The sequence below is a fragment of the Lepisosteus platostomus genome, chromosome 25 (assembly GCF_059453375.1).
Source record: "Lepisosteus platostomus isolate fLepPlt1 chromosome 25, fLepPlt1.hap1, whole genome shotgun sequence".
Taxonomy (NCBI): domain Eukaryota; kingdom Metazoa; phylum Chordata; class Actinopteri; order Semionotiformes; family Lepisosteidae; genus Lepisosteus; species Lepisosteus platostomus.
The window spans coordinates 10,022,957-10,050,748 of record NC_142635.1 but is presented as its reverse complement, the minus strand read 5'-3'; the positions used below and the strand labels follow the sequence as shown (position 1 = coordinate 10,050,748).

Genomic DNA, 27,792 nt, shown 5'->3' with positions numbered 1-27,792 from the left:
GTGATGGATGTGGTACACTTGAGTGTTGTATAAGCACTAAATTAACTTTAAATTAAAAACTCCTCATTAGTAAAATAGTTGACAGGGCCTTGGTGATGAGTTGATTTAACCCGTTAAAAGTCAGCCTGGTGAAAGCCGAGAACGAAAAACATTGAAGGGAACTAATATGCCCTATTTATCAAAATACTATATGGGCCTCTTCCGTATCGGCAGAAGTGCAATCCTCTGAACTTTCTCTTGTTATTTTTACGTGTCTCTGTAGCAAGTGTGGTTCCCGAAGAGGTGAATTTACAAGGGCATTTTCTGCCACCTCCACATTCCTTTTTTCTACTATGAACAACACAACACCGGTGCACTGCAACTTCACAAGCAGTTATTTGATTGAGTTAGAAAGACCGGGTTTCTTCATTAGTAGTTCTTCCTCCTGTTTGCAAGAAGTAAAGGATTTATTTTCAGTGAGATAAAAGCTCTGGGAATGATTTTGAAAGTTCTGGATCCCTGGGACACACCCCCAAACAACTCCTGTTACATTTCCCACCAACGCTCAGGGACAGGAGTATAATATTCTTCATAAGACATTCTGGGTTTGGGGATCACCTTCTATTACCCTCTGTATTGCCCTCTGCCATTTAAGGGCCTCCTTTAGTGCTTGCTCGGAGGTTAGGGGTGACCTACTGTACAACCTCTGTCACCAACAATTTCAGTGCTCCTGAACGTTTGGCAGTGGTAACTAAGGTTCTGGAAATATACTGGGTGCAGGGATAATGCAATATGTAGAGCTTAATTTGCTAGTGGTTTTCATAATCATAGAATCATGTTTTTGTACTATAGCGAATTACCAGCACTTCCACTGCCTGATGTTTCTTTTCTCTTTCAGTTTTCAGCCTTCATGCATACACCTTTTGAGAAGGAAGGCTTTTCGAGGCTTTTCAGATTAACTTCACTTGAAGAATTAACAGTGAGTCTGAGTGCCCAGTGCTAATGATGTACCTAGAATTTTATTTTTTCACCAGTTGATCTGGGGCAAGTAGTTTGGCGGTGAGCATGATTTTTAAAACAAAGTGTTCTGAGGTATATAAGACAATCCTTAGTTCCCTCTTGTGTCTTCTTGGTTCACGTTTCAACGTTTAATCTGAAGACGTCCATTAGCTAATGGCCTGTAGCTCTCAAGGACCACAACTGGCCATGCCTGACTTCAACGAACCGCTAAACCTTAATGAAAAGCGACACATGTTCAAAGCAATTTCAATAACCGCTTCACTCAATACAGGGTTACAGTTCGGCAGAGCCTATCCCAGCAGATAACGGGTCCAGGACAGGATTCACACTGGATGGGACACCAGTCCATCTCAGGGCACATTTAATAAATGTCAATCAGCCTAGTCTGCATGTAGTGGGGAAGATGACTCTCAGGACACGGGAATATGGACAGTCATCATCTGTATTCTCTGCAGCTCTTGTAGAGGCACTTTAACTCTCTTCCACAACCACCCCAGGCTTCACTTGGAGTGATCATATCCAGCAAACTGCCTCCAGACTGGAAAGATACATCATGCAAGTTTTCAGCAGCTTATATACATTTCCTGTTTAGCAGCAATCCTCCTGAAGCTGCATGACCTAAGGTGGGTAAGGGGATGAGGTCATCTATCAATGTAGTGGGTCTTCTTCCAGGTTCTCCGACCTGACCTCTGACAGTGTCTGGCCAGTGCTTTGACAATGTTGTCTGTCTGGGTCTTTCAGTCCTTCTCTGTTCTGTCACCAATTTAAAGAAGTCCTGTGCCTGCTCACAGTGTCTCTCAGCCAGGGTGCCTGCAACAAACTCACCTGACTACACTGCAGCCACAAGAGGGAACATGCAGACTTCACAGAGAAAGACATCTCCAGGACAGAATTGAACCCTGTACCAGGGAGCAGCAAAGCAGCATTGCTAACTGCCCCAAGAAAGGTGACACTCGTCACAAACTATAAACACAATTTTAAAGGCCTGCTGCATTATAGCTCTCCAGCTGAAAGATCCGTTTTTTATTGAAAAAAGGCACCAAGATTATGAAGCTGTAAATTGGCCCTTTCAAATCTAGGTTTTTTAATTGTGTAAAAATGTGTTTAATTGAAAGCAATCCAACTGGAATTATGAATGGAAATGTTTTGCTAAAAGACTAACAACCTAGCGTGCAACTTTATAAATGCAGCAGTTACCTGAATATGACTGCATATAGCATCACGCTGAAAGAGCGCGATTCACCTTTTACAATATGAGAACGTGATGAAACCTATGTTTTTAAACGTTTCGGTTTTTTTTTCCTCAGAATTGCAACAGTTCTTCTTGCTTTGGGGTGTGCTTAAAAACATCCAGTTTCATAAGGCATTAGATTAACAGTAATTCAAATGTTTCTATTTTTTAAAACAAATGTCCGACTGTAGTTCAAATAAGATAAAAATGAGGTCATGTTCACCGGTCAGGTGGCGTAGCGGGCAAAGTCAGTGTTGACACTAGTGAAAACCAGACTCTAAGCAATGTTGCGTTTTTAGAATACGAAAATATAAAGTTTATTATGTTTTTAAAAGTTTTGATTTTTACCTCGAAATTACAATATTTCTTCGTGCTTTTGGGGTGTGCTAAAGGCAGTCGTTTAACCATGATTACAATGGTGCATTTTGGAGAAAACAACCAAAATATTTTTTTTCCTTAAATGTCCGACTGTAGCTCAAATAAGATAAAAATCAGGTCGAGCGCACCGGCCAGGTGGCGTAGCGGGCAAAGTCAGTGTTGCAGCTATTGAAAACCAGCCTCTAAGCCCTGTGGCTTAGAGTAGCCTAAAGCCCCCCCGGCACCTCTTCGCTCAGAGCGGGTTCGAATCCAACCCGGGTACGGTCCGATCACGCTCCACCGGCGAAGTGCGTTTTCCAGCAGCCGGGTCTGCACCGGGCCGGTATTTTTAGGGGGGTGGCCATTCTAGGTCACACCCCTAAGAATGGGGAACATTGCACGGTATTAAGGCGAAAGGGGGTTCCAAAAAATGGAAGATTTGACGTAATTGCAGATATTGGCGGCGTTTTACGTCACTGTCACCTGGCGTAAATTCCCCACTAGTGCGGCTCTCTCCCCGTTCCACGCGTGGGTCTGGTTCAAGATGGCGGCGCCGGCAGTTTGCGAGGTAATGTTTCTCTTTTTAAACACTTTAAAATATCATTTTTCTACCCCAAACTGGCTAGAATCCGGTGTTTTTGTTTTTGAGGTTTCATTCAGGTGCGAGACTTTTCAGAAAGATGTCCTTTTGAACGGGGGTGAAGGAAGGAAAGGAGTTGAAACCATTTTCTTAGCCGAACCTTGTTGAATACTAATGCATTTTTATTTGTGTTGTTTTGCAGAACTTCTGTCTCCCATCCAGTTGCTGCAACCGAGACCTGAAGCTGTTGGGACCAGTTAATGATTATTTCTTTGGCATTGTTGGACATTGTTCGGAATTGCCGGCGTGGTGCGATTTTCAAATATAAAATGGTAAGAATATCTCCGTTTTAGAATCCGCTAAATACACTTTATTTTAGCTAACCATTGTGGAATAGAAGGGTGAATATGTTTTATGTAGAGACTTGCCTACCTAGAGATTTTGCAACTCTGTGCTCTTTTCTTGTGCCACACTTGTTTAACTATTCTTATTGTTTCTCGTGTAAATCCTGTTGTAAATCGATTGTAGATCAAGTTGTGGGCTTTTTCATTGGATCTGTAGACGTGGTAAGTTATGGTTTTTGATAAACCCCGAATTGCAAGCGTTAGCACTACATAGGAGGAAACACTAGATTATATTTACCACATTGCACAAAAAAAGCTTAAGAATTGTAAATAGTACTGAGCATGAAAATGAATAGTGCATAACTGCTATTTTGCCGCAGGTAAGTGTCAGGAAAGTGGCAATCTGTGTAGCAGGTGCGCCAACATTATATTTATTTATTTTATTATAGGTCAGTTCTGATTAATGCTTACTGATAAATGTTTCTCATCAACAGGGGGTCTCCTTTGAAAGGCGCATGCTAGTGTCGTGTGTGGACACACATTCCAAGCTGCACATCTGCAGTGCCTGTCTTGCAGCGTGCCGTGGTCACTGTCTGGAGGGATTCAGTTCTCTCTCCCAGATCCTGGACGAGCACTTGCCTGTTCTCTGGTCACTGAAATGTACGTGTCCAGCAGAGCTTTTGTCTGGTGAGTAGGGCCTTCATGGCTTTGACTGTCTGGTTGTCATCCTGCACATCAGCTGGGTTTACCAGAGCAGCAGGAGAACATGCACTGTCCTGCTGGCATGTTGTCACTTCAGGATGAGTCTGCAGTGAGGCCAGGATGGCCAGGTAGTGAGGACCCAGGACATGGGCAGCGTAGCACCGTGCAGCCAGGGTGCCATCAAGCACTGCAAGAGGAGTTTGATAGCAGCTAGACTGTCACACTCGGGCCTCATGGTGTTTGTCTGCAATGTTTTGATTGGTTAGAGAATTATGTTGAACAGAAATTACTGTAGAACAGTAGAAGACAGTGAACAATCTGGCCTCCACATACCAGTGACAGAAAGGCATTGTTTGGATGTATAAGGCATATGGGTTAATTTGTGCTTTTCTTTCTTGATCTTCACTAGGCTTGTTATTCCACAGGACAGATCACCACGTCGTGACCTGACCAGCGCTCTCCATGAACAGGTGAGTTAGGGCTCACATTATATTAAATCATGTATTCTGTATCATTAGTCATTATTCATGATATTGATAGATATTTAATGAAAGTGGTTCTTTTGATGCTTAGTATAATAAATACTGAACTAACAATCTAAACTTCATTCTTGAATGAGTGGCACTCCAGGTGTAAAGGGACTTCAGGCCAGCCACAGTAGTGCATAGCGAAGTACAGATGTGTTTAGGCCCATCCATGTTATTACAGCTTCATCCAATTCAGGGTCGAGGTAGAGCTGCTGGAGCCTGTATCTGCAAGAAATGGGCTCAAGGCAGGGTACACCCTGGACAGGACTCCAGTCCATTGCAGGGCACATTCACACTCACAGCCACACGTAGAGCATATTTCCCTAGAAGCCAGTTACCCTACCAGCATGCTTTTGGACTGTGGGAGGAACCCGGAGGGAACCCACGTGAGCACAGGGATAAGGTACAAACTCCATGCCGATAGCACCCCAGGTCCGGGTGTGCACAGGCAGTGATGATTAAATATCCTCAATATTGCACTTGGCTGTAGCCACCTGAATTGGTCTGGACTCATCTTGCCATGAATCAGTGACTTGCCTGTGCACCATTGTTTCTCTTCTTACCTGCCAAATGTATCACTTTGTGACACTGCTTCATGTAATGAAGCATTTTAAAAAGCAGCTCTTTAATTAAATATTCTGAAGGAAGAATGGAAGAAAAGCATAATGTTTATTGACTAATGCAGAGCAACAGTACATGTGAACTAGGGAAAACAGCTCTTGAAATGTTTTGTCTAAGATTTGCATTCTAAATAGCATGTGTTGTCTTCTCCCTTAGACAAAGAGAGAAGGTACTTGGTGAACATGATTATTGCAAGTCCAGTTTTGCCACGACCTGCCTGTTGCTGAAGCCTCACTCCAGCAGGATTCACTCTGTTTCCACAGCCGGTAAGTGTTGTCATTGTGCTCTTGGTTTGCTTAGAAGCAGCTCTTTATTGAAACCAGGCATACGTTTTGTGTTTTTGGTTTTAGAAATAGCAGGACCCCCAAAAGTTATATTGCTATTAAGAAATAATTGAAGGTGAAGAAATTAACATTACTGCTATTAAATAAAATTTTATGGTGTATCTATATTGAGATGAGGTTGTGTTCTGCCATCCAGTCAGACCATGCCAATATGCATTATTTATGGGAAATAATTGAAAAGAAGTGATGCATAAAGTGGTTTTGTTGCCACGTGTTTATTGCTATTAGTGTAATGTTTTGAAGTTTTCACTTGTTTAAGAGGAAACAATGTTTCCTTGGGTGAGGGCATGAGGACTCTTTCAGCCTGGGAATAAGCAGGTATGATATGGAGGTCATTGGCTTCATTTCATCCTGTTTACTTTTGCCTCTAAAGGTGCAGAAAGTGGTAAGCAGCCTACCCCTGAAGCTTGATTCACCACGAAGAGAAGCAAAGTGTTTCCCAAGACCTTTTAAGCCAGGTAAGACATAAGTTTTTTGCTGTAACGGTGTGGAATAATGTCGGTATAGTCTTCCTGAGCTGGAAGTTCTTGGTTTTGTTCTGTAGAAAAAGAAACCTGTAGCTCCTATAGAATCACAAAGCTCTTTCCAGACTGATTGTGCAGTTTGTGTGGCAAAAGAGAGAGGCCTCTGTGACAGCTGTCGTCCCGCTGTATCGTTCACACGTGTCTGAGGGATTTCCGTGTTGAACCTGGTCAGATTTGAAGTGCTTTTGGCTATGGTGGCACATTTCTTGCCTAGCTTTTATGTGCATTTCCAAACAGCCTGCATGTTAACAGTTGAGGACTACAGACTCATTTTAAGTGTTTAAGGAAAAGAACTTTGTGCTTGCCCAGAGTTTTACCTGTGATGAGAAATGTATGTTGTTGGAAATTAACTGTGCAGTCTTCCGGCTTGCTAATTTTTTTAATGAATGGGGCTTTTTGAAATCAAAGTGTTGAGTTGCCTGGCGTCTCAATCTCGGCTGGTGAAAAAGCCAATTGTTGACAAGTACGCAAAATAATTTGACTATCAGGTTTTAGATTTTAATTACTCTTCTTCCCTCTTTTGTCAAATATGTAGTGAACAGCCGTTTTTCACTTTAATGCTGTGTGAAAGGGAGAAATTTTCTCACACGCTGCCTTTGAGGTGTCACTAATGTTGATCTTTTTCATGTCTCGTTTCAGACGGTGTCAAAGACTCAAGGAGCCTTGTTGCCAGGGGGAACACACCCGAGTCTGTCTTTGGTGCTTTAATAAACAAAAGTGCTTCACTTCCTTATGGTGTTATGGATGCCTTATTTCAATGGCCGCTTCTCTGCTTTGTTCCAGGTCTGCCCTCTGGTGGTAGTGGGGTGGGTTAGGTATGGCTCCTCCCCAAACAGGGAGATAGCCAAAATTGGAGCTGGTTTCTGGAGGGAAACAGGTGGGGTTTCACAGGAGGAGGGTTGGGTGGAGTCTGGCTCCTCCCCAAACAGGGAGATAGCCAAAATTTGGGCCCGTTCCTGGGGGGAAACAGGTGGGGGATAGGGAGGAGGGCAGAGGGTGGGAGATGGGGAAGGGCTGGCTCCTCCCCAAACAGGGAGATAGCCAAAATTTGGGCCCGTTCCTGGGGGGAAACAGGTGGGGGATAGGGAGGAGGGCAGAGGGTGGGAGATGGGGAAGGGCTGGCTCCTCCCCAAACAGGGAGATAGCCAAAATTTGGGCCCGTTCCTGGGGGAAACAGGTGGGGAGTAGCTAGGGTGGGAGATGGGGAAGGGCTGGCTCCTCCCCAAACAGGGAGATAGCCAAAATTGGGGCCCGTTCCTGGGGGAAACAGGTGGGGAGTAGCTAGGGTGGGAGATGGGGAAGGGCTGGCTCCTCCCCAAACAGGGAGATAGCCAAAATTTGGGCCCGTTCCTGGGGGAAACAGGTGGGGAGTAGCTAGGGCTTGTTTCCCCCAGGAACGGGCCCAAATTTTGGCTATCTCCCTGTTTGGGGAGGAGCCAGCCCTTCCCCAGCTAACCCTCACCTGTTTCCCCCAGGAACGGGCCCAAATTTTGGCTATCTCCCTGTTTGGGGAGGAGCCAGCCCTCCCCACCTATTTCCCCCTGAAACCAGCTCTTCTCCAAAATTATGGTCATGTTGGGAGGAGCAGTGCCAAAGCCCCACCTCCTGCTGCATATGCAAAAAAGACCCACCTGACTTTTCCTGCCCTGGTTCCTCCTCTGCACAAAGCCTGCAACCAATGAAGAGGCAACAAGTGGAGCATACCATAGTTTATTGAGTACAGTGCAAAAGGAACACAGACAGTAACAGGAGCAGAACCATCTCTGGGACATGGGTGGATTAAGGTTCCGGCAGCAGAGCCAGACTTCAGCGGAGCCATGGGGGGGGACAGTCCTAGATGAGAAACAATAACCATGTTAACAATTGCACAAAAAAAATCACAATGATCAAATATTACTGAAAATAATCCCATCAGCTGAAACAGAATGGCTTCTCCACAGCAGCAAATGGAAACTGGGTTGAGTGGCACCAGACAACAGGTATAGTTGGTTAAACAGTCTCTCATAAAACAAATGGTTTCAAGAGAAAGGGGTGCACAGCTCTACAATTGGTCTGAAGGCCCCATCTTAAAAAAGCTCACAAATTAAAATGAAATGAGAGTGCAGATTTTGATTTGGTGCCATTCTGCTCTGACAGCGGCTGTTTTTTTTCATTGGCAAGTTAAATAAAAATCTAGAACCTGAGGCATGCAGACCAAGAAGCAAAGCCCCACTCAGAAGCCTGGAGGTGTGACGCAATGGGGTTACTGCCATGGCTAGTTAATCTACTGGTGATGCACAGAATAAAAGCAAAAGTTAAAATAGCTGAAACTCCAACAGCTACATTTCAAGAAGCTGATCTACAGTTAGTGGACAAAACTGGAAACACCTGGGCAGAAGGGCTCATGCATGAAGCAGATTGGCATGCTTGCGGTCTTGTGGAAAAAGATATTTTTACAACTACCAAGGCTGCAAGAAGAAACTGCAGTGCATTTGAAAGTGGGGTGATGGTTAGGGCAGGTTCTGCAGCAGCTGCAGTAAGACAGCTCAACTTGCTCATGTTTCACAGTCAATGATACCTAAAGCATGGAAGTCCGTGGGAAAGACCTCATCAACAAAGGATGGGAGCACATACTCCCAAGACTGTGGTATCCATGCATCTCTCTTGCCCTCTTAAGTGACATAACATTGGTGTTTCCAATTTTTCTGTCCACTACCTATACATTCTATAATAAATCAAGAGCACACAGACAACACTTACCGGCTGTGGAAACAGAGTGAATCCCGCTGGAGTGAGGTTTGACCAAGAGGTAGGCTTGGAAAACTGGACTTGCAGTAGTCATGCTGGCCAAGTACTGGCTCTCTGGATCTTAGAAAGAAGAAAACGAATGTCATTTAAAATACACTCCTTAGACAAAAAGTTCCCAATGTTCACACTTCAGATTGCACAGTTGAGATTTACTGTTGCTCTTCATTAGAGTCAATGGATAAAACACTTTCTCTTCACTTCTCCCTACAAGCTACTTCTAAAAATACACAAGTAACTTCATATGTACTGTCCATGAAGCGGTCTCATTAAGTGATACATTTGGCAGGTGAGAAGAGGAACAGATTCACAGCAAGATGAGTCCATACCAATTCAGTTGGCTACAACCAAGTGCCAGGATCCATATAGTTGATTTCACAGAACTTGGATTCAGTCCCGGAACAGGGGTGCTGTCTGCATGGAGCTTGTACGTTCTCTCCAGGTTCACATGGGTTTCCTATGGGTGCTCCTATTTACTCACACAGTCTGAAAACAAACTGGTTGATTGCCTGGACAAAGAGCTGAGCATATATGCGTGTGCGCGCCCTGGGATGGACTGGAGTCCGTTTCAGGGTAAACCCTGACTTGCCAATATGTGCTCCAGCTCCACCTCAACCCTGAATTGGAAGAAGTGGTAAGAAAATGGGTGTCATTTAAAACACCCCCACAAATGAACTCATATGCCCTACATTTCTGTCATAAGTATGCGAGAGGCCTGACTGGCACAATATAAAGCACAATGTTTTCAAGAAAAGGGGTGCACAGGTCCCCAAACGATCGGAAGGCCCCAAATTAAAAGTGCTCACAAATTAATATTAAAGGTGAAACAGATTTTGTTTTGGTGCTGTTCTGCTCAGGCAGCAGGGTTTTTTCCATTAGCAAGTTCAATCAATAGTTTTAGTGGAGCACTTTTGCCCTGCTCAACCAAAATCCAGAATCTGAAGCATCCAGACCACATGGCAAAGCCCCACTCAACACACCGGAGGTGTGATGCAATGGGGTTACTGCCACAGCTAGATATACTACTGGTGATGCACACAGCTTGTTCAAATGCCGTCTTAAGTGACAGAACATCGGCATTTCTATTTTGTGGTCCATTACGTATACATCTTACATCAAACCATGAGCACAATGACAACACTTACCGGCTGTGGAAACAGAGTGATTCCCGCTGGAGTGAGGCTTCAGCAACAGGCAGGTTGTGGCAAAACTGGACTTGCAATAGTCGTGTTCACCAAGTACTGGCTCTCTTTGTCTAAGGAAAAAGACAACACATGCCCTTTAGAATGCAAGTCTTAGACAAAACGTTTCAAGAGCTGTTTTCCCCAGTTCACATGTACTGTTGCTCTGCATTACAGTCAAAGAACACAAAGCTTTTTCTTGAGAGGACTGGTCGAACATTACTCCTAACCAGTGTGCAAAGCCAGTAGACGCCTACCCCAAAGACTTAAAGTCATTCCGAAAAGGCATAATCAAATATGAATAGGGTATGAATACTTATGCAGCAGCATATTTCAGTTTTTGAATTGCTTTAAGAAATCTGCAGACAAATAACTAATTTTGTCTTTTAAAATGAGCATGTGAGTTTGCAACACAAATAGTGATTTGAAAAGGATACACAAGTATCATTTGTAATCCAGCAACACTTGAAAACTTGTAGAGGGTTTGAATACTTTTGCAAAGCACTGGATGTTACAGAGAAACAATGAGATTCTAGTGTGATGCTCTAGCTGCTATAAAACTCCTCATGCAGTGTTTGAACAACCTGACTGCATGGTGCTTCACTGCCCTTGTCCTGGGTCCTCACTACCTGGCCTTCATGCAGACTCATCCTGAAGTGACAACATGCCTGCAGGACAGTGCATGTTCTCATGCTGCTCTTGTAAACCCAGCTGACGTGCAGGATGACAACTAGACAGTCAAAACCACGAAGGCCCTACTCACCAGTCGAAAGCTCCACTGAACACGTATATTTCAGTGATCAGCAAACGGGCACGTGCTTGTCCGGGATCTGGGAGAGAGAACCAAATCCCTCTAGACAGTGACCACGGCACGCTGCAAGACAGGCCCTGCAGATGTGCAGCTTGGAATGTGTGTCCACACACGACACTAGCATGCGCCTTTCAAAGGAGACCCCCTGTTGATCAGAAACATGATCAGCAAAATGAAATGACTTATGTCTAGTCTGCTCATTAAAATGCCAGTACACCTGCTACACTGATTGCCATTTTCCTGATAACTACCTGCAGCAAAGTGAGTTATGCGGTGTTTCTTTTGATGCCCAGTACTATTTACAATTCTAAAGGTTTTTTGTGCAATGTGTAAATATAGTCTGATTTGTCCTTATATGTAGTGCTAGCACAGACCATTTGGAATTTATCAAAAGCCAAAACTTACCCCGTCTACAGATCCAATGGAAAACACCACACCTCTATCTATACTGGATTCGGAACAGAAAAAAAGAAGAATAGTTCAAAGTTCTAAAAATGACTGGTTTCAACAGCTTCACGTCTTGGTTCCTGCCACTGGATAGGAAACACTAATAAAAAAGACTAATGTATTCAACAAAGTTCAGCTACAGAAAATGGTTTCAACTCCTTCCCAACTGAAAACCATTACAGCAATTTCACCCTTTTATTCCTCTATCGTTAGTTAACCACGTAGAGTATATTTAATGGAGTTCAAAAAGGATGTTTTCTTACCATTTTATTTCATTTTACTTAAAACCAAACACACGCCGGCAATTCCGAACAATGTCCAACAATTCCAAATAAATAATAATTAATTGGTCCCAACACCTTCAGGTCTCGGTTGCAGCAACTGGACGGGAAACAGAAGTTCTGCAAAACGACACAAATAAAAATGCATTAATATTCAACAAGGTTTGGCTAAGAAAATGGCTTCAACTCCTTTCCTTGCCGAGCAAAACGTCACCCCCGTTCAAACAGCGCAGAAATACACTGTTCATTCAATAAAAGGACATCTTTCTGAAAAGTCTCGCACCTGAATGAAACCTCAAAAACAAAAACACCGGATTCCAGCCCGTTTTGGGCAGAAAAATAATATTTCAAAGTGTTTAAAAAGAGAAACATTACCTCGCAAACTGCCAGCACCGCCATCTTGAATCAGACCCACGCGTGGCAGGGGAAGAGAGTCGCACTCGTGGGGAAGTTATGCCAGGTGACAGTGACGTAAAACGCCGCCAATATCTGCAATTACGTCAAATCTTCCATTTTTTGGAACCCCCTTTTGCCTTAATCCCGTGCAATGTTCCCCATTCTTAGGGGTGTGACCTAGAATGGCCACCCCCCTAAAAATACCGGCCCGGTGCAGACCCGGCTGCTGGAAAACGCACTTCGCCGGTGGAGCGTGATCGGACCGTACCCGGGTTGGATTCGAACCCGCTCTGAGCGAAGAGGTGCCGGGGGGGCTCTAGGCTACTCTAAGTCACAGGGTTTAGAGCCTGGTTTTCAATAGCTGCAACACTGACTTTGCCCGCTACGCCACCTGGCCGGTGAACACGACCTGATTTTTATCTTATTTGAGCTACAGTCGGACATCTAAGGAAAAAAAAATATTTTGGTTGTTTTCTCCAAAATGCACCATTGTAATCATGGTTAATCGACACCCCAAAAGCACGAAGAAATATTGTAATTTCGAGGTAAAAATCAAAACTTTTAAAAACATAATAAACTTTATATTTTCATATTCTAAAAACGTAAATCGCGCTATTTAATCGCCGTTTCATGCGCGATAATACTGTATACAGTATGCAGCGGTTTTCCATAAGACTATATAAAACCTTCAAAATAAATCAGAAAAAAATGTATTTCTCTTAATTAAAAAATTATGTCTCAAACGTGCAAAGCCTTCTAAAGTGAAATTTCTTTAATATCTCTCGCTTTTTTAGAAGATACTCTTGTGGTTGAGATGTTTCACTTTATTTGCCTTTTAAAATTAACCATTAAGTCATAAAAGTAACCTTTTTTTTGTGCCACAATAGTTTTTCATTGCAGATTATAAACTAAACTGTTCAGACCCTGTTAAAAATGTTTTTCATGTGTATTGCTGGTATTTACCTTTAAAAGGACATTTTTTGCAAAATAGAAGATGCTATTTCGATTTTAGACCAAAGGAATAAAGCAGTATCTTACAGTTAAGTATGATGCTCTTTATGTCTTTTGGAAGGCAAGGGATTGACATTTGTAGTACACAATAGTATTTTTTTTATTTGAATCTATATTTTATTCATTTTATTTTTATACTGTTCAGTTTGGTGTCTATCCAGTTTCACAGATCTTCATGTTATTTAAATCTAAAAAATAAGAGTAAAAAAGAGGATCTGAGGTTCTTCTAAATTTCATCTATAAAACCTGCATTCCAAGGAACACAACCACAATATAACATCATAAAATTATTAGGAGCAAACGTCTCTTTTGTTCTCTTAATGGACCTCAGTGGGGCACAAGGTCCAGCCTGCTAAAATGGCAGATCTCTAGAGGAATTAGCCAACCGCTCTCTGAAAGTCACCATTGTCAGCTTTCCTTAATCAAACCTGGTGACCAAGCAGACAGATTTTCCCAACCCTGAATGCTATCCAAGCAGCATTTGTTGATTTCAAAACATTTGAAATGTTTTAAAATGTGTTGAATGTGTTCAATGTTTGGGGGTGTTCATCCAAATGTATGCTTTAAACTATCTACACATTGATTACATAGATATGATGTGTACAGTTATAGAAATGTAATATCTATTACATTTAAAGTCAAATAAATGGGGAGTTATAAATCTAAGACAGATGTAATCAATAATGTTTCAAATTTAAGTAATCTGCAGAGCTGAAATTGGTTAAATATACACAAGTACCCCAGTATTGATCAAGTCCACATATAAAAGGTTATTCAAAATATTGCCTAATTCCACAAGATACTATCTCTTTGCACTGTACAATAAGAGCATTATAATAACAGTCAGGGTATTACTAGCCCCAACACTAGCAGTCATGGAAAGGACTTAATCGCAGATGCAGAAAGAGCATATTTTATATGATATATCACTTTCGATAAAAATTAGAAAAGCTGACTAATCATTTCTGTAGAGAACCCGATCTAGGGGAACAGCAGATTAAATGCTATCCATCAGCCATTAGACAACCAGAAGTGTCAACATCCAAATATATTATATGAAAGATGATCAACAATCTGTATTGTTATGTTAGTGTTTTATCCACCTATAGATTCATAATATGAGAATGTATTTTGCTTGGACACCATTCTTGCTGGGTGTCCATTTCTTCATAGCATTTCATTTTGCAGATATTTCCAGATGAATTCAGAACTCCACCAACACTGACAACGGTATTTTATTTTGGCTTATCGGCAACTTCTAAATTTAAACCAGGGGATGATACGATATATTTAGCTGTAACTTCAGGTACTTCTTAATTTTAAAGTAAAAGAGGAATGCAAATTTTTGTTCTGGAAAACCAGTTTTGCTATTTTGGCCTTTGTTCTTTTTTGCAATGTTATTTTGTCATTTTTTTTCAGTGCCCTTTGATTTCTGCTTGCTTTGTTTCTCATTCCTGATAAGAATCTATTTAGAAATGCTGTATATTACATGCCTGGATCAATACAGCAATAATGTTTTCCTCCTACAAGTTAAGCGACAGCAGCCTACCAATTCAGAATTCTCAGTTACAGAAGAGCGGTTCTGTAACTCTGCTCTGCTGGTCTGTAGGAGCTAATCAAGCTAATGTGATCATCTTTGTTCATGTTTTAAACATGCATTCTTATTTATGTCTTCATCTTAATATTGTCAAGAACCTCCCTGGCTTGTCATCAAAGGTCTGTCTTTAAAACCTGGCAATGAAGGTTCTGCTTGTGAAAACTCCCTCTGGCTAAGTATGAAAGAGCCGGTTTTCAATAAATGAGATCTCTTGTTTCACTCTACAGCTGTCAATTCTTTCTTCAGAACACACAGTCAGATTTCAATCACTATATACTTCATCGCCAAACGTAGTTTGTACCAATGAGCTCAGCAGACATGCAGGGGACAAACGCTTCAGATGCAAAGGAACTGCCTTACTACACAATATAATCTTCATTCCATTATTTTTTTCATTTTCAAAATCAGAAAAAGTCTGCTGCAGAAATCAGCCAGAAGCTAAATGATAGATCAAAAAATCTACCCAAAACTTCTTTCTTGTTTAATTTGGAGTCCAAGAGGAAATGGATCCAGTGAGGTTTCCTCTCAAGGGCTAGGTTCTTTACCTGAGTACCAGGCAGTGTTAATTCAGCAGTAGTTAGACTTCACTTTGAATACTTTGCACAATATAGGTCAATACAATGTCATACTTTGACCACTTAAAGGAATGGAGCAGTGAATATTTAGAGGGGATGTGATCCTGACAGGCATTGACCATGTCTATAAGTTAGCTTCTGTAAAAACAAAGACCTCAGCACACAAGTGGGAATTATGTTAAGGAGTGTTCAGGGCAAAAAACAGGAGACACTTAACTGTGGAGGATTGTGGGTGTCTCATACCATCTCTCTAATCATGTGGTTGCACCAAACACTTTGGAATACTTTACAAAACAGATAGATGAAATACTTAGGTCTGGAAAAAAACATAGTTTTTATTCCCCCTCCCAAATCACATTCTTAGAAAATTGATAGCAAGGTTGTAGTTTATTGCCAGATGCTTCTTCCTTCCACCCAATAGAAACTTGCCATTATGTGCAAGGATCATTCAAATTAAGTCCTGTCCTGTCCCAATGAGGAGAAATTGATTGTGAAGAGGTGTCATCTTTGAATGATAGGCTTTTTCATCTACAGTACAGAAAAAAAATCTGCTTAGATATAAAATGTAGATATAAATACACTGTTTAAAATATTTTTTCAGAGAGAAGTATATCTTGGTTGACAGAAATATTAGCGCTTCTCTTGATTAGATAATGTAATTACCCATGAACATTAATTAAGTAGGAACTGTCATGTCCGCTGCTTGAGATGGAATTAAGCAGCTGTCCATAGTTCGAGAGGAAAACCCAGGAGCAGGCAAGTAATGAAGCAGAGCGGTAGGAACTAAGCAAGCTGACATGAGCAGGCAGCGCAGTGTGTCCAATAAGCAAGGGAACTGGCGAGCAAAGTACACAGGCATGCAAACACAGTTTGAGGGCAGAGGTAAAAGCGATGTCCTAAACCAAGAAGACACTGTAAGCACAGCACCGAAGGAATCCGAAGCCAGGGTCAAAACACAAATTGAGTCCATAATCAGAAACAGCATGCTAAAGAAATCCAAAGATGTACTAAATAACAAATACAAGAGGAGTACATGGTCAGGAACACAGGGAACATAGCATGGGAGGCATCAGGTACTCTCTATACCAGAGCATAATCCAAGCAGACTATAAGGAACCTGAACCACCTGAGGAAGGCTTGGCTATAAATTGCCCCAGGTGATACAGGCCTCCTGTCTGTTTATATAACCATGGCAATGGGCAAGACTGACAGGGAAAAGAGGGGGGGCTAGCTGCCATAGCAATGCTAGCTTGCTCTGCAGTGCTCCATCGGGGCCAAACAAAACAGTTGCAAATTTGCATGTATGAACATGAAATGCTGACTTCTGTTTATGGTGTTTTGCCACTTGAACCAACACTATTTGGCATTTAAAAGGACAAGCATAGAAGAGTAAATCCCCCTGAATTTTATAGATTATGGTCTTGGTTGTAGTTCCCTAGAATTAAAAAAAAAAGTTAAAATCAAATCACATTTTTAGAACTTTAAGAATGAAATAAAAATAAGTAATTAAATGTTAAGCAGGGCATATGACTCTCGTTTTTGAAATTAGTCATTGATTGAATAATGAACACCACTTTTTATGCTGTATTTTATAATTTAAAACAATTTTGTCCAGACAGAAAAAAAATCTTCTATTGTTTGTGTATATGTTTTCAGCTACTTTTAGTTTTTTCAGCTTTACAAAAGCTACTTATACAGTTGTCAAGGGAAACAAATGGAAAACATTAACATCCTCCATATATAGTTGCTCTCTGATGTTAAAAATATACCTTTTAGTTATCCTGAAGAGTCTTATTGGCACTGAGAAATCCTTCAGCTGCAAATTGACTTAACACAAAAAACCGCACAAATGCCATTGATCTCAAAGGAATTAGAATGAGAGATGGTAAAGTCATCCAACCTCATTTTGTGATTTTATAAGATGTCTTTTGGGCAAAGTGTCATGGTGTTTATGTATCAGAAGCGCCACATTGAAAGTCACGGAGTTCTGATTTTACATTGCCATTTTTTGTTTGGCAAAATTAAACATTTTAGAAGTAGTCATTAATTTTAAACTCTTCATGTACAGTACATGCACTATTTTGCATATCTTTAAGCTATTTAGCTTGTTTCTGCTATTGATGTGCATTAGTTTTTGCTCGGGGATTTAAGCTGCTTCACAAAATGCCTTTTGTGAGTTTTTTTGCTGGGGACCTGGGTTTAACAACAGCATTGGACTGGACTCCTCTCAGACCCTGTATTGGTTAGAAAATGGATGGATTGATGGTCATTTGCTTGCCGGGGTAGGTTCTGGCTTCCTTTCGGACCAGAATTTAATGCTAGCAGGTACAAAATGAATGGATGAATGTGACTAAGTGGGCATGATGCTGTTGTGATTTTTTTTCTCTGCTTCTACAAGTGCAACGCTTTAGCTCTGGCAAACATGGAAAAACCAGAGCTAACATTTTCACATAGTTTGGGAAAAATGTTACTGCCTCTGTATCCTTAGTAGCACGACTGTTGCCCTTTATCACAAAAGAGCCCTGCTTCTTTTTAAAACAATTGAGAACAAAGGAACAGCACGGTAATCGTTAGTGACTAAAAACTACCTGAAGTGATCCCAATGAGGTTTCTGCTGCTGTCAAGCTTTAATGATTTTCAGTCATGGTGAGCTTGTGCGTGGCTCTGTGTGGAAGCCGAAGCAAAGTTAGGAAGTGAACTATTCCCCTGCCACACACAGAGACTCACACCTTTAGAATACTGGGTTGTACATGCTGTGTGAAAAGACCATGACTATAAAAATTGCTTAAATTCAGCTGTGTATTTGCCTTAATGCAGTTATTTTCTTTAATCTGGCTGAGGCATTGTGAGTAGTGTTCTGGGTGCTCGAGTGCTGTACATTCTATCCTAGTTTTCATTTGGAATTGGATAATGTGTTGAGGATCCTTCGTAAACATTTCTAACTTCAGAACAAATTACAAGTTGAGAGCTGTGTCAGCTGTAGTATCTGCAACCAGTGTGCTATGCTTTTCTCTACGATATTAAAGTATTATGATTTACCCAATGTTTTTTCTCTGTGTATAATTGTGCATAGTTCTATGTAAGCAGTTGGGTAAGATTGTGTTTACAGAACATGTATAAGATTATTGTCCAAAGTCCTCTGAGAAGTTTTTAAATGGATTATTTACTGGATGTGTTCTCACATTGAGCAAACACCTGTGGTTATGTCATTGCATCTCTGCCTTATCTGCCACTGCATGTATCCTAATTTGGAATAAGGAGGTAGTCTGGCAGTGCTTTTCGTCTGTTTTTATTGTTTAAAGATCTGCCTTCTCCATAAATAAATGAGGCAATGCTATTTTTTTTCTAGCAATTACCATGAGCCTTATTTTTATTTGTCTGGTGCACAGAATCCTGTGTAGGGTCTGAAACTCAAAAGGCTTTAAAAGAGCCTTAATTTAGATGTACGAATTCTACATGTTCATTCTTTGGACAAAAACATAACAAAGCTGTGACAGAAACACATTCTAAACTAAAAGTGAAACTTATACTCCATTTCCACATTACATTCCCCATTACTCAGTAGCTTAGTGTAAACATCAAAAAGGCTGTCTCACAGTGATGAGTTAATATATTTTAAAAAGGCAGTGGAGACAAGTTTTTTTCAAGTTTCCATGGCAGGTTGATGTAAAGAGACATCCAGAAAGAGTTACAGTTACTTAAATCTATTTTTTTATCATTTATTCAGACAATGTTTTATGTTTCTTCATGGCAGAATCTGCCATTGATAGCCCCTCATCTATAGGTAAAACAACTTACCTTTTGTGGAGTATGAGTACAGTAATATTCCAGTCACCAACAGCACCAAATAGACCAGTGAGACTAAAAGTGCAAAATTAATATAATATACCTGTACTGTACTGGAACAAATTCACAAAGGCTTATCAACAACTTTTTTAATGGATTTATTGACATTTTAATTGGGCTGGTATCTCACAGGCAAATTTATAATACCAATTAACATCGGTCAACAGGGTCTACGGTCAAACCACAGGCTAGTAGTGTTTGTGTCCACTGTTGGAAGCAATACGAGCTGTACTTCTGTGAATTATGCTTTGCACCACGTTTGAGACGCTGTCCTGTCAGGTTTTGTCCTTTTCCTCTCATAGAGCCTGGACAAAGGTGTGCCCTGTTACTGGTCTCTGAGCTCAGAGCCACATTTTCAACTCAAGCTGTATTATTATCCTCTAGGCTAAGGGAAATTTGTTTTTTTATGGTACATGCCAATCCAACAATCAAACAAGGAAAGCAAGCATTCCCAACAGAGAGGACAGTACTGAAGTGTTAAAAGGAAATGAGAGAGCTACTTATCATCCTACCTCAATCCAGAAATTTTCAAGCAGGGCGTCTGCAGAAAGTCGTTCACAATCTCATCTCAGTTAAAAGCTGTTGGTACATGCACAGCATGAGAAAACGCAATGCCCTGCTGAGCATGTGGTGTTGGGTTGAACCTGCAGGAAGGGCACCAGCTGAGGTCCAAGAGCTTTAATATAACTGTATGAAGTCAGGTTGTCTGATTCTCTGCAGGAGGAATTCCATAGCAGCTAGACACTCCTGCAATAGTCAATACACTTGGATGATGATATGTAAATCTTGAAGAGGTATCATGACTGCTGGTGTCCCACACCATGGCATGTTGGAGTAGGAGCCTCCAACATACCAGTAGCACAAAGACATTGTTTTCTTGATTAGCGGGCTGATTCCTGTGCTTTTCTTTTCTGATTTTCACCAAGCACGCCATTCAACAGGTTAAATCCCCTCATCATCTGTGCCCAATCACCTCTCTCCATAATAATAGTGATTAGTGATTTAGTGCTTAAGCAATTGCCATGGAAAAGACTGTAGATATGTATAATGATAGGTCTCTCATGTTATTGCACAATGCATTGAGCCTGCTCAGTAGGTATGTTTGATTTCAGAATGTTAAGTGACAGACATTATAAATTAGGCCAGTATTAGTAATACTAATAGTCTAGTATATTTTTTTTCATTGATAAAGAAAAAGGAGGAGAAAAGGAAGAAACTGTCTTGCAGGTTTTATATGTAATTTTCTATAAATGACTGATTGAAGCTAAAATTTGAAATGGAATGAAATTGAAGCATCTGAACCACAATAGTGCATCTTAATTGGTGGCTTCTTTGCTCACAAATTGTAACTGTAGGGTCCTTCATGCTTGCAAGTACTTGAGAAGATGAAAGATTTTGTCTGTTTGTCTGTGAATGTGCTTGGTATATACTTTGTACTTAGTTGAAGGTGTTTTAAATAGATGTTATATTACCAATCATGTCTTTTCAGCAATATCTCAATATTTAAATGGAGTTGTATTGAACAACACACGTCATTTGAAGACATATTATGTGACCAGCTATAATGAAGTTGTAGTTCAAAATCCTTCAGGCAAGAAGTCATTTGTGAATGTCTTGTTGTGCTTTCAATGAAATTTATAAAGACATTTTGGGAGGTTTGAGAGATGCCAAGTTCACTTTCACCTCAGCTGCCCAAACTCGTAATCATTCCTGCAGTCATCTATCTATCTATCTATCCATTTAAGGTCAAGGGTAAGGTCAATCTAGCCTATCTCAGCAAGCAAAGAGCGCAAGGCGAGGTACACCATGGGAGGAACGCCACTCCATCGCAGGGCAGACAGGCACCAACAGAGGATAATTAACCTAGGTCTTTGGACTGTGGGAGGAAACCCATGCACACACGGGGAGAACACATAAACTCCATACAGATAGCACCCTAGGTCCTGGATTTGAACTCTGGACCCCTGCAATGCTAACCACTGTGCCACCATGCCACTTATTATTGAAGTTATTTCTTATGACAAAACTATACTGTACTTACAGTATGTACTGTATAGCTGAATCAAGTCTCTTCTCGATGTCCTCTGTTCTAGATTGAAGAGTTTTGGCTCCCTCAACCTGTCCATGTATGACAGCCCCCTGTGACCAGGAAGCATTTTTGTTGCTACTCTTTGATCTCATGGAATAGATACATGTAGATTGATAAGACTTTATTGATCCTGTAGGGAAATTGATAAAATTGATTAATTCACTTGTGGTCTCTTGTTTTACTGTTTTTCTGAAGAGCTCAGTTGGAGTGGCTCTGTTATTACCTTTGAATATCGGAGTCAGGTCACCTCATAGCCTCTGTTTAAGACTATACCGATTCTTTTACTTGTCAGTGTAGGACATCTCGTTAATTCCTTGAATGTTTGGTTGCTCTTTTCTGGACTAATTCCAGAGAAGCAATGTGTTTTTGTAACCTGGCGATCAAAATTGTACACGATATATTGAACAGGGTTTTACAAATGCATTGTGCAATTTTAATATCATGTTTCTCGATTTATCTTTTTATTTTTAATATTACTTCAATTCTGTTTAATTTATATCCCCTGACATTTTGTTTACATTTTGTATTATTTTGTCATTAAAATAGTCATGTAATTGTTCTCATCTGGAACTCATTAGAATAATAGACAATATGGTCATTTTGGTTTCTGGTTTCCATTGTATTATTTTTAAAGTTCTAAAGGCTAATTCTAATGTAAATTGATGTATGAAATTAATACCAAAGCAATAAATAACTTTTGTTTCATGACCTGACCAATAATTTAATTTTTCACATTATATACTGCCTGTTTACTGGGGGAAATTAGGGCATTTCCCCTGTTAAACTGATGAATATTAATGAAGAGACTGAACATTTTCAAGGAACACTAAGTTGACTAAGGAGTAAAAAGATGTGGAAGAGGTGCGAAAGATAATGATTAAAATGGGATAAGAAATGAATGTTGTACTTTTTCATCACCATCTTTCCTTGCCATTGCCTTATCATCAGTGAGGTGCTCATTGTTCTTGCTGTGCGAAAACAATTAAACTCATCCCACAATTAATAGCTTTCTCTTGAGATTAATTAATAAAATGACCTAGGCTCAAAGTGTGTTAATAAGCATGTAGAGTGAGTAAAAATAGAAAAAAACTCATTCCAGGAACGTTAATTATAATGATTTGAAGATTGGCCCTCTACCAAATAACAAGTTAACTGAGGCAAACAGGACTCTTTGTTCCTCACAGTTATACAATTCACCTCCTAAATTCAAATGGGTTTGTCTTCATTTAAAATACATTAAATTCACTTAGATCCAAATGTGTACCCATTATAAAATTGTTTTGGAAATGCAGCCATGTCTGTTGTAGCGCAGAATAATATCACCCAATGAGGAAATACATTTACAGTAGGAGTATTTCTTGAGGAGCTGGGCACACCACGTTTTGGCTTAATCTGCTTGGAAGAGAACCAACCACCTGGCCGTAGGGTGAGGCAGTGTGGACGTCCATACAGAGAGAGAAGGTAAGGGGGAGTCACAAAGGCAGGAAGGGCAGGAGAAGGGATACAGAAAAATGAATTTGAGAGGGGGGCTTCCTATCATATTCATAGTTTTTTGGGGGGCTGTGAGGTCATGGAGTTCCGAGTTAAAGTAGCAGAGGTGAAGGAGACCTTGGTTGCTGTCATCCTTCCCCAAACTTCTATTACAAAACTCCATTAAATGTCGTGCAACAAATCCTGGCATCTGCTGCTGCACTGCTCCAGCCTGTGCCTACCCTTTTTTTTGCTCTGGCTGAAGGCAATTTTGAATCAATAACTCCATTCCTGTAGAATCAGCGTCATGTTTATAATCCTTTTGGTATGCCAAATGCAGGAGGAATTTATATCCATTTCCAGAGATCTGGAAGCACTGAAAAGGGATTATCCCTCTAATGCAACTTTTTAAAAAATCATGTTTAACTTCATTTTCTTTTATCCATAGGCAGTTTTTTTTAGGAATACTTTGAGCAAGTGTTTATCAGAGTTTTAGAATAACTTCAGGCTGGATTTAATTTTAAACACTCTGGGATTTTGTGCATTGCAGACCACAGGAGCCAAAAGTAACTGGTTCCTCCTAGGAAAACAAACAGCAGTGATTACAAATTACAGGTTTAATCAACATTTGCACTATCTCTTTCATCTGTAATGAAACAGCTATTATCCTTCCAGGATTCTGTATATTAAGAAATTATACTTCCTTGCTTTGTAAATTGTAATTCATTTTAGACTGCTAAAACCTTTGCCTGTTTCCTAATGCATTCTTATATTACCCATTCTTAAAACTATATTTTGCACATGAAAAGTCTTTACGTTTTACTCCCATTGTACTGTAGCTTTACATATTTTTCAATTTGTTGTCAGGTAATTACATGCCCATCAATTATAATATAATTCTTAATATATTGTTAGTTTATCAGTATGTTTGGATAAATCATTATGGCAGCCTCCTTCTACCATTGCTCTTAACCCTGTTCAGTCAACATGTGTTTTCTTGGATATCTATTTTTGTGATTCTTCTTCAAGCAGTCACAGAGAACTGAGTTTCCTCCAGACTTTAAGCATTTATCAGGCTTAGATCATTCTTTGTTTTCCATGCAAATGCAAATCGGTCCTTTGTTTCAAAGTGCAAAAATAAGCCGTTATGCTTTGCTTTTAAAAGCTACCTAAGTAGAACTAATTCCAAACCCTTAAAATGCTTTCTTTTTAAAAGTACTACAATACATTTCCCCTTAAGGAGATAAAACAGTATACATTGAAAGTCTAAATATTGGATTAAATGATATGAACAAACTGTTCCAAATCTGTTTCAATGTTCAGTATCTGGGGCTGATTGTATGTAAAGTGCAAATTATACATTTCAGCATGTATGGTTAATGTGTTACAATGCAAAAAGAATATTATGAAAATTTGCATGAAATATGCAATCTCTAGAATGTTCTGATCTCCAGGTCACTTACTAAGTAAAAAGTGGCAGATCCTTGATCTGAAGGGGATTAACTTTGAGATGCTGAGGACCATTTTTTTTCGGTATAAATTGTTCTTGACATCATCTGCCAGCAGCTGTCACAATTCAGTTACCTCTATTTCAGAACACATCTGCATAAGGCAAAAAAAAAATGGACACTTGACTTAATCCTTATGCAAGTTGGTAATGCTGAACTTTTCCATTGGCTCTTAAGAAGAAAAGACAGTGATGACAGCTAGCAATGGGCCTGAACTGGATAGGAATGCGTGTTAGCATCTACTTTTTCATTTCTAAGTGGATCGAAAACTTTTTATCCCGCCAAATGACCACGTTGGTGTGTCCTAATGTTTAGAGACGTGAGGTCTCATTAGTAATGTTAGTGAAATTATTATAAGTATTCATAATTTACATTGATGTATTGGGAATAAAGTGAAGTCTGTCTTAAATCTTCATGTAGCAATAGTATACAGATTAAGAAAGAGGCCACAGTGCTGTCATTTATTAAATGAATAATAATACATTTAACTGGTTAATTTATTCACACGAGAATTTGAGAGAAACAACGATTTGATGTAGACTGTATGGCTAAGCACTGAAAATGCCTTTTGTAAGTCTTTGACTAAAAGCTGTAAATTGTCTTTATTAAAATAAAATATTAAAAAAGAAAATTAGTTTCTCTCTAATGTATGTTCCAGATAGGGAGCTGCAGACCTGTCAGTTAACAGCAAAATGTCTTTGTCCACTAAGGAGATGATAAGTAGCAGGGAGAAATAAATGTGTATTGATTAATTATTCCGCATGTTTTTCTGAAGTCTACAGCAGTAAGACTTTTTTTAAACAACAGTTGGAGAACATGAAACTAGGCATTAGTAAGAGCTGTATATATCCGTGACAGTTGCCCTGCGGCATGTTTTTGAATTATACAAAGCACCTGCAATTAAAATAATACTGAAGCAAAAGCTATTAGATAACTAGAAAACCTACCACAGAATAACTCCAATGAAATGTTTGTGTGCTTGAATCCGTAAGCAATGTACACAGCAATGAAACATAAGATCGTTTGACTGGCAAAATGAATGCTCCCAGGACACAATCCTCCTGGGTTGGTCCATACTTTTGAAGTAGCAGTTAGTGTAGAACGCGTATATAAAAGTTAAGAATTGTTGCTGTTGAGAAAGGGTGCAGGGGAAGTTGCTTCATTATAATGAAAAAAAGCCTGCACAGATGCATGGCAACATGACAGAGGTATGAGTGATGATGATACCACTGCCCAGGACATTCTAGTATGATTAATAACTTACTGAAAATATAATGTAAGAGAGAATACATTTATAGAGTGCAGACTAAGTAAACTAGGAATTTGCAAGCAGTTCTGAAAGATTCCAAGTAAGTTCATGACATACTATAGTGCAGCAGTATGGCAGTAAGGTAGTTATGAGGTGCGTTAGCAGCAAAGAAAGTTAAAAAAGGGATTTGTGGCTTCACTTAGACACACCAAGAAACGTTTCTCCCATGAAATTCTGTTATGAAGCAGTTAGGTATCTATATTATCATTAGTGTCAATTAGCAAGCCCCCTGGATAATACTTATTCATTTTGATATTGATCAGTTACACAGTGTAATTAGAGAATGAGCAGTTTGAATGCTCAGAATACAATAGTGCAAATGACCAATGGCAATTAGGTAACTACTGTATATTGGTTTATAAAGGAGCATTAGGATGATATGTGTTAAAAAGAACAGTGAAGGGACAGGCTGTGTGTTGCCAAGAGAAAAGAAGAACAGTCTGGAGGCCATCTTGTAGTGTGCAGTAACCTCACATTATCAACCTATAACTGTATTGCCACTGCAAAAATACTAAGATTGGCCAATCTGTTTTTGTGTAGGACCAGTTTGTATGAAAAGCTGTATTTTGCCAAACTAATGATGACCCAGTGTGGGTGTAGAAAGTATTGCGGCAGCCTGTGAGGTGCAAATCCCAGGCTGTTTTGATAACCCCTGAAATCTGCCAACGGCCCACTAGTTCCCAAGAAGAAGACTTTGAAAAGGTATATATTTGTCCTGAATTTTATAAACATATCTATCCCAGAATACCTACCAGGTGTGACATTACTGGGCTCCTTAGTCTTAGATCATGCCCATGTTCAAACTGGTGAGGAAAAATATTAAAGTACCCTTGAAAAGTCTTTATCATCACTCTAGGCTTCCAGCATGTTTGGAAGGCTAAATATATTGAAGTTTCTATAGAAACCACGCATTGAACATGCCAATCTTATCGGCCACTGAAGTAACAGTTATAAGGGCATGCATTTTAATGTTTTATATGCACTGAATTTATTCATTTATATGAGTCATTACATAAATACCTATACACAGTTTAGCTTTTCTTGTCATGTATTCACAATTTAAAATAAGTGCAATGTCTTTTTTGAACGCAAACACATGAGCTGTAATTTTCCAAGTATCGGCCCTGAATTCATTTGGATGTAGAGTTTCATGATTAGAAGTCCAGCACATTGAGGAGGTGTTGACACTAATTTCTTTTCTATTTACTAACCTTGTTCACTTCCCTTTATTTTAAAGTTCGATGTGCCAGAAATCATGAGGTCTGAGACGTTTCAGAAAAACCGAAAGGCAATAACAGCAGCAGCTTCAACAAAAAACTGTGGCAGCTCAAAGATGATTTCCATTCTTAGGCCCCTCTCTAGGCTCTTGGGGTCACAAATGCTTCATTAAAGGAGACACCACAGCCCTGAATAAGTGTACCTTCTTTAGAAAGTAAAAGAGAAAGCAGGGAATTGTACATGCCATTGAATTGTCTGAAAGATCTCTTCAATCCTGGGCGACACGGTGGCACAGTGGTTAGCATTGTGGGTTCACAGAGCTGTGGGCCTGGGGTGATCAATTCCTGGGGTGCTATCTCCTTGAAGTTTGTGCTTTTTCCCTGTGTTTTAATCTTTTTTCTCCAGGTTCTCCTGTTTCCTCCCACAGTCCAAAGACTTACTGGTAGGATAATTGGCTTCTGGGGAAACTGGCACTGGTGTCCGTGCGTGTGTGTTTGTGTCTGTGTGTGCCCTGCAATGGACTGGTGTCCCATCCAGGGTTGTACCCTGCCTTGTGCCTGTTGTTTGGTAGGATAGTCTCTGGCTCCCCCACAACCCTGTACTGGATAAAGCCGTTATCCACAGATGGATGAAAGGATCTCTCCAATCTTCCTCTAGTAATTCCGGAACTCCCGTAATTGATCCTGGATCTTTCCCGGTTTTGCCTGACCTGCACATTTCTTGCCATGTAGGTTCTCCTAAGCTCCTCTCTCTTCCTGTGTGTGAACCTCTGGCCATCTGCTCCACAAAGAGCTGCAGTCCTGCTTGTGCCACAGCTTCTGTTTGGTCTCTATCTCTAACTCTTTGCCTTCCAATATGAGAGACAGTTCTCCAAGACTGCCCCTTCTAAATCAATGCACAAGATGGAAATGTCTGTGCTTTGCTTTTAAACTTTATGCAGCAAGTAGCAGGAAGCTCCTGAGCTGCCTCATGCTATGTTTGTGGTTCATTCCACAGAATGAACTGGAGACCCATCCACTTTTCCGCAAGGTCCCCTTTAC

The 27,792-nt window shown here is 40.2% G+C and overlaps 1 protein-coding gene and 1 long non-coding RNA gene across 10 annotated transcripts in view; one reads left to right on the top strand and one right to left on the bottom strand.

Annotated features, from left to right (window-relative positions):
* The window catches only part of LOC148641060 (uncharacterized), a 336,530-nt gene extending 329,571 nt beyond the window's left edge, over positions 1 to 6,959 (top strand). For 2 of the 9 annotated variants that reach the window (XR_015930024.1, XR_015930023.1), the window contains 9 exons: positions 878 to 958; positions 1,791 to 1,945; positions 3,042 to 3,155; positions 3,370 to 3,499; positions 4,006 to 4,198; positions 4,623 to 4,683; positions 5,518 to 5,627; positions 6,079 to 6,163; positions 6,869 to 6,959. Coding sequence is in view for 1 of the 9 variants with exons in the window: in XM_088619270.1 (XP_088475396.1) it covers positions 890 to 958; positions 3,042 to 3,155; positions 4,006 to 4,198; positions 4,623 to 4,663 (417 nt within the window). In the remaining 8 variants the exon portion in view is untranslated. The other 7 variants (XR_015930027.1, XR_015930022.1, XR_015930026.1 and 4 more) reach the window with 7 other exon arrangements.
* Positions 6,960 to 8,967: 2,008 nt separating this feature from the next.
* Positions 8,968 to 12,520, bottom strand: LOC148641059 (uncharacterized). Its single transcript, XR_015930095.1, has 5 exons — positions 11,716 to 12,520; positions 11,411 to 11,453; positions 10,958 to 11,150; positions 10,159 to 10,268; positions 8,968 to 9,076 (listed from the first exon to the last, which is right to left on the bottom strand). It is a non-coding gene; the product is annotated as an uncharacterized LOC148641059 (long non-coding RNA).
* Between the last annotated feature and the right edge of the window lie 15,272 nt (positions 12,521 to 27,792).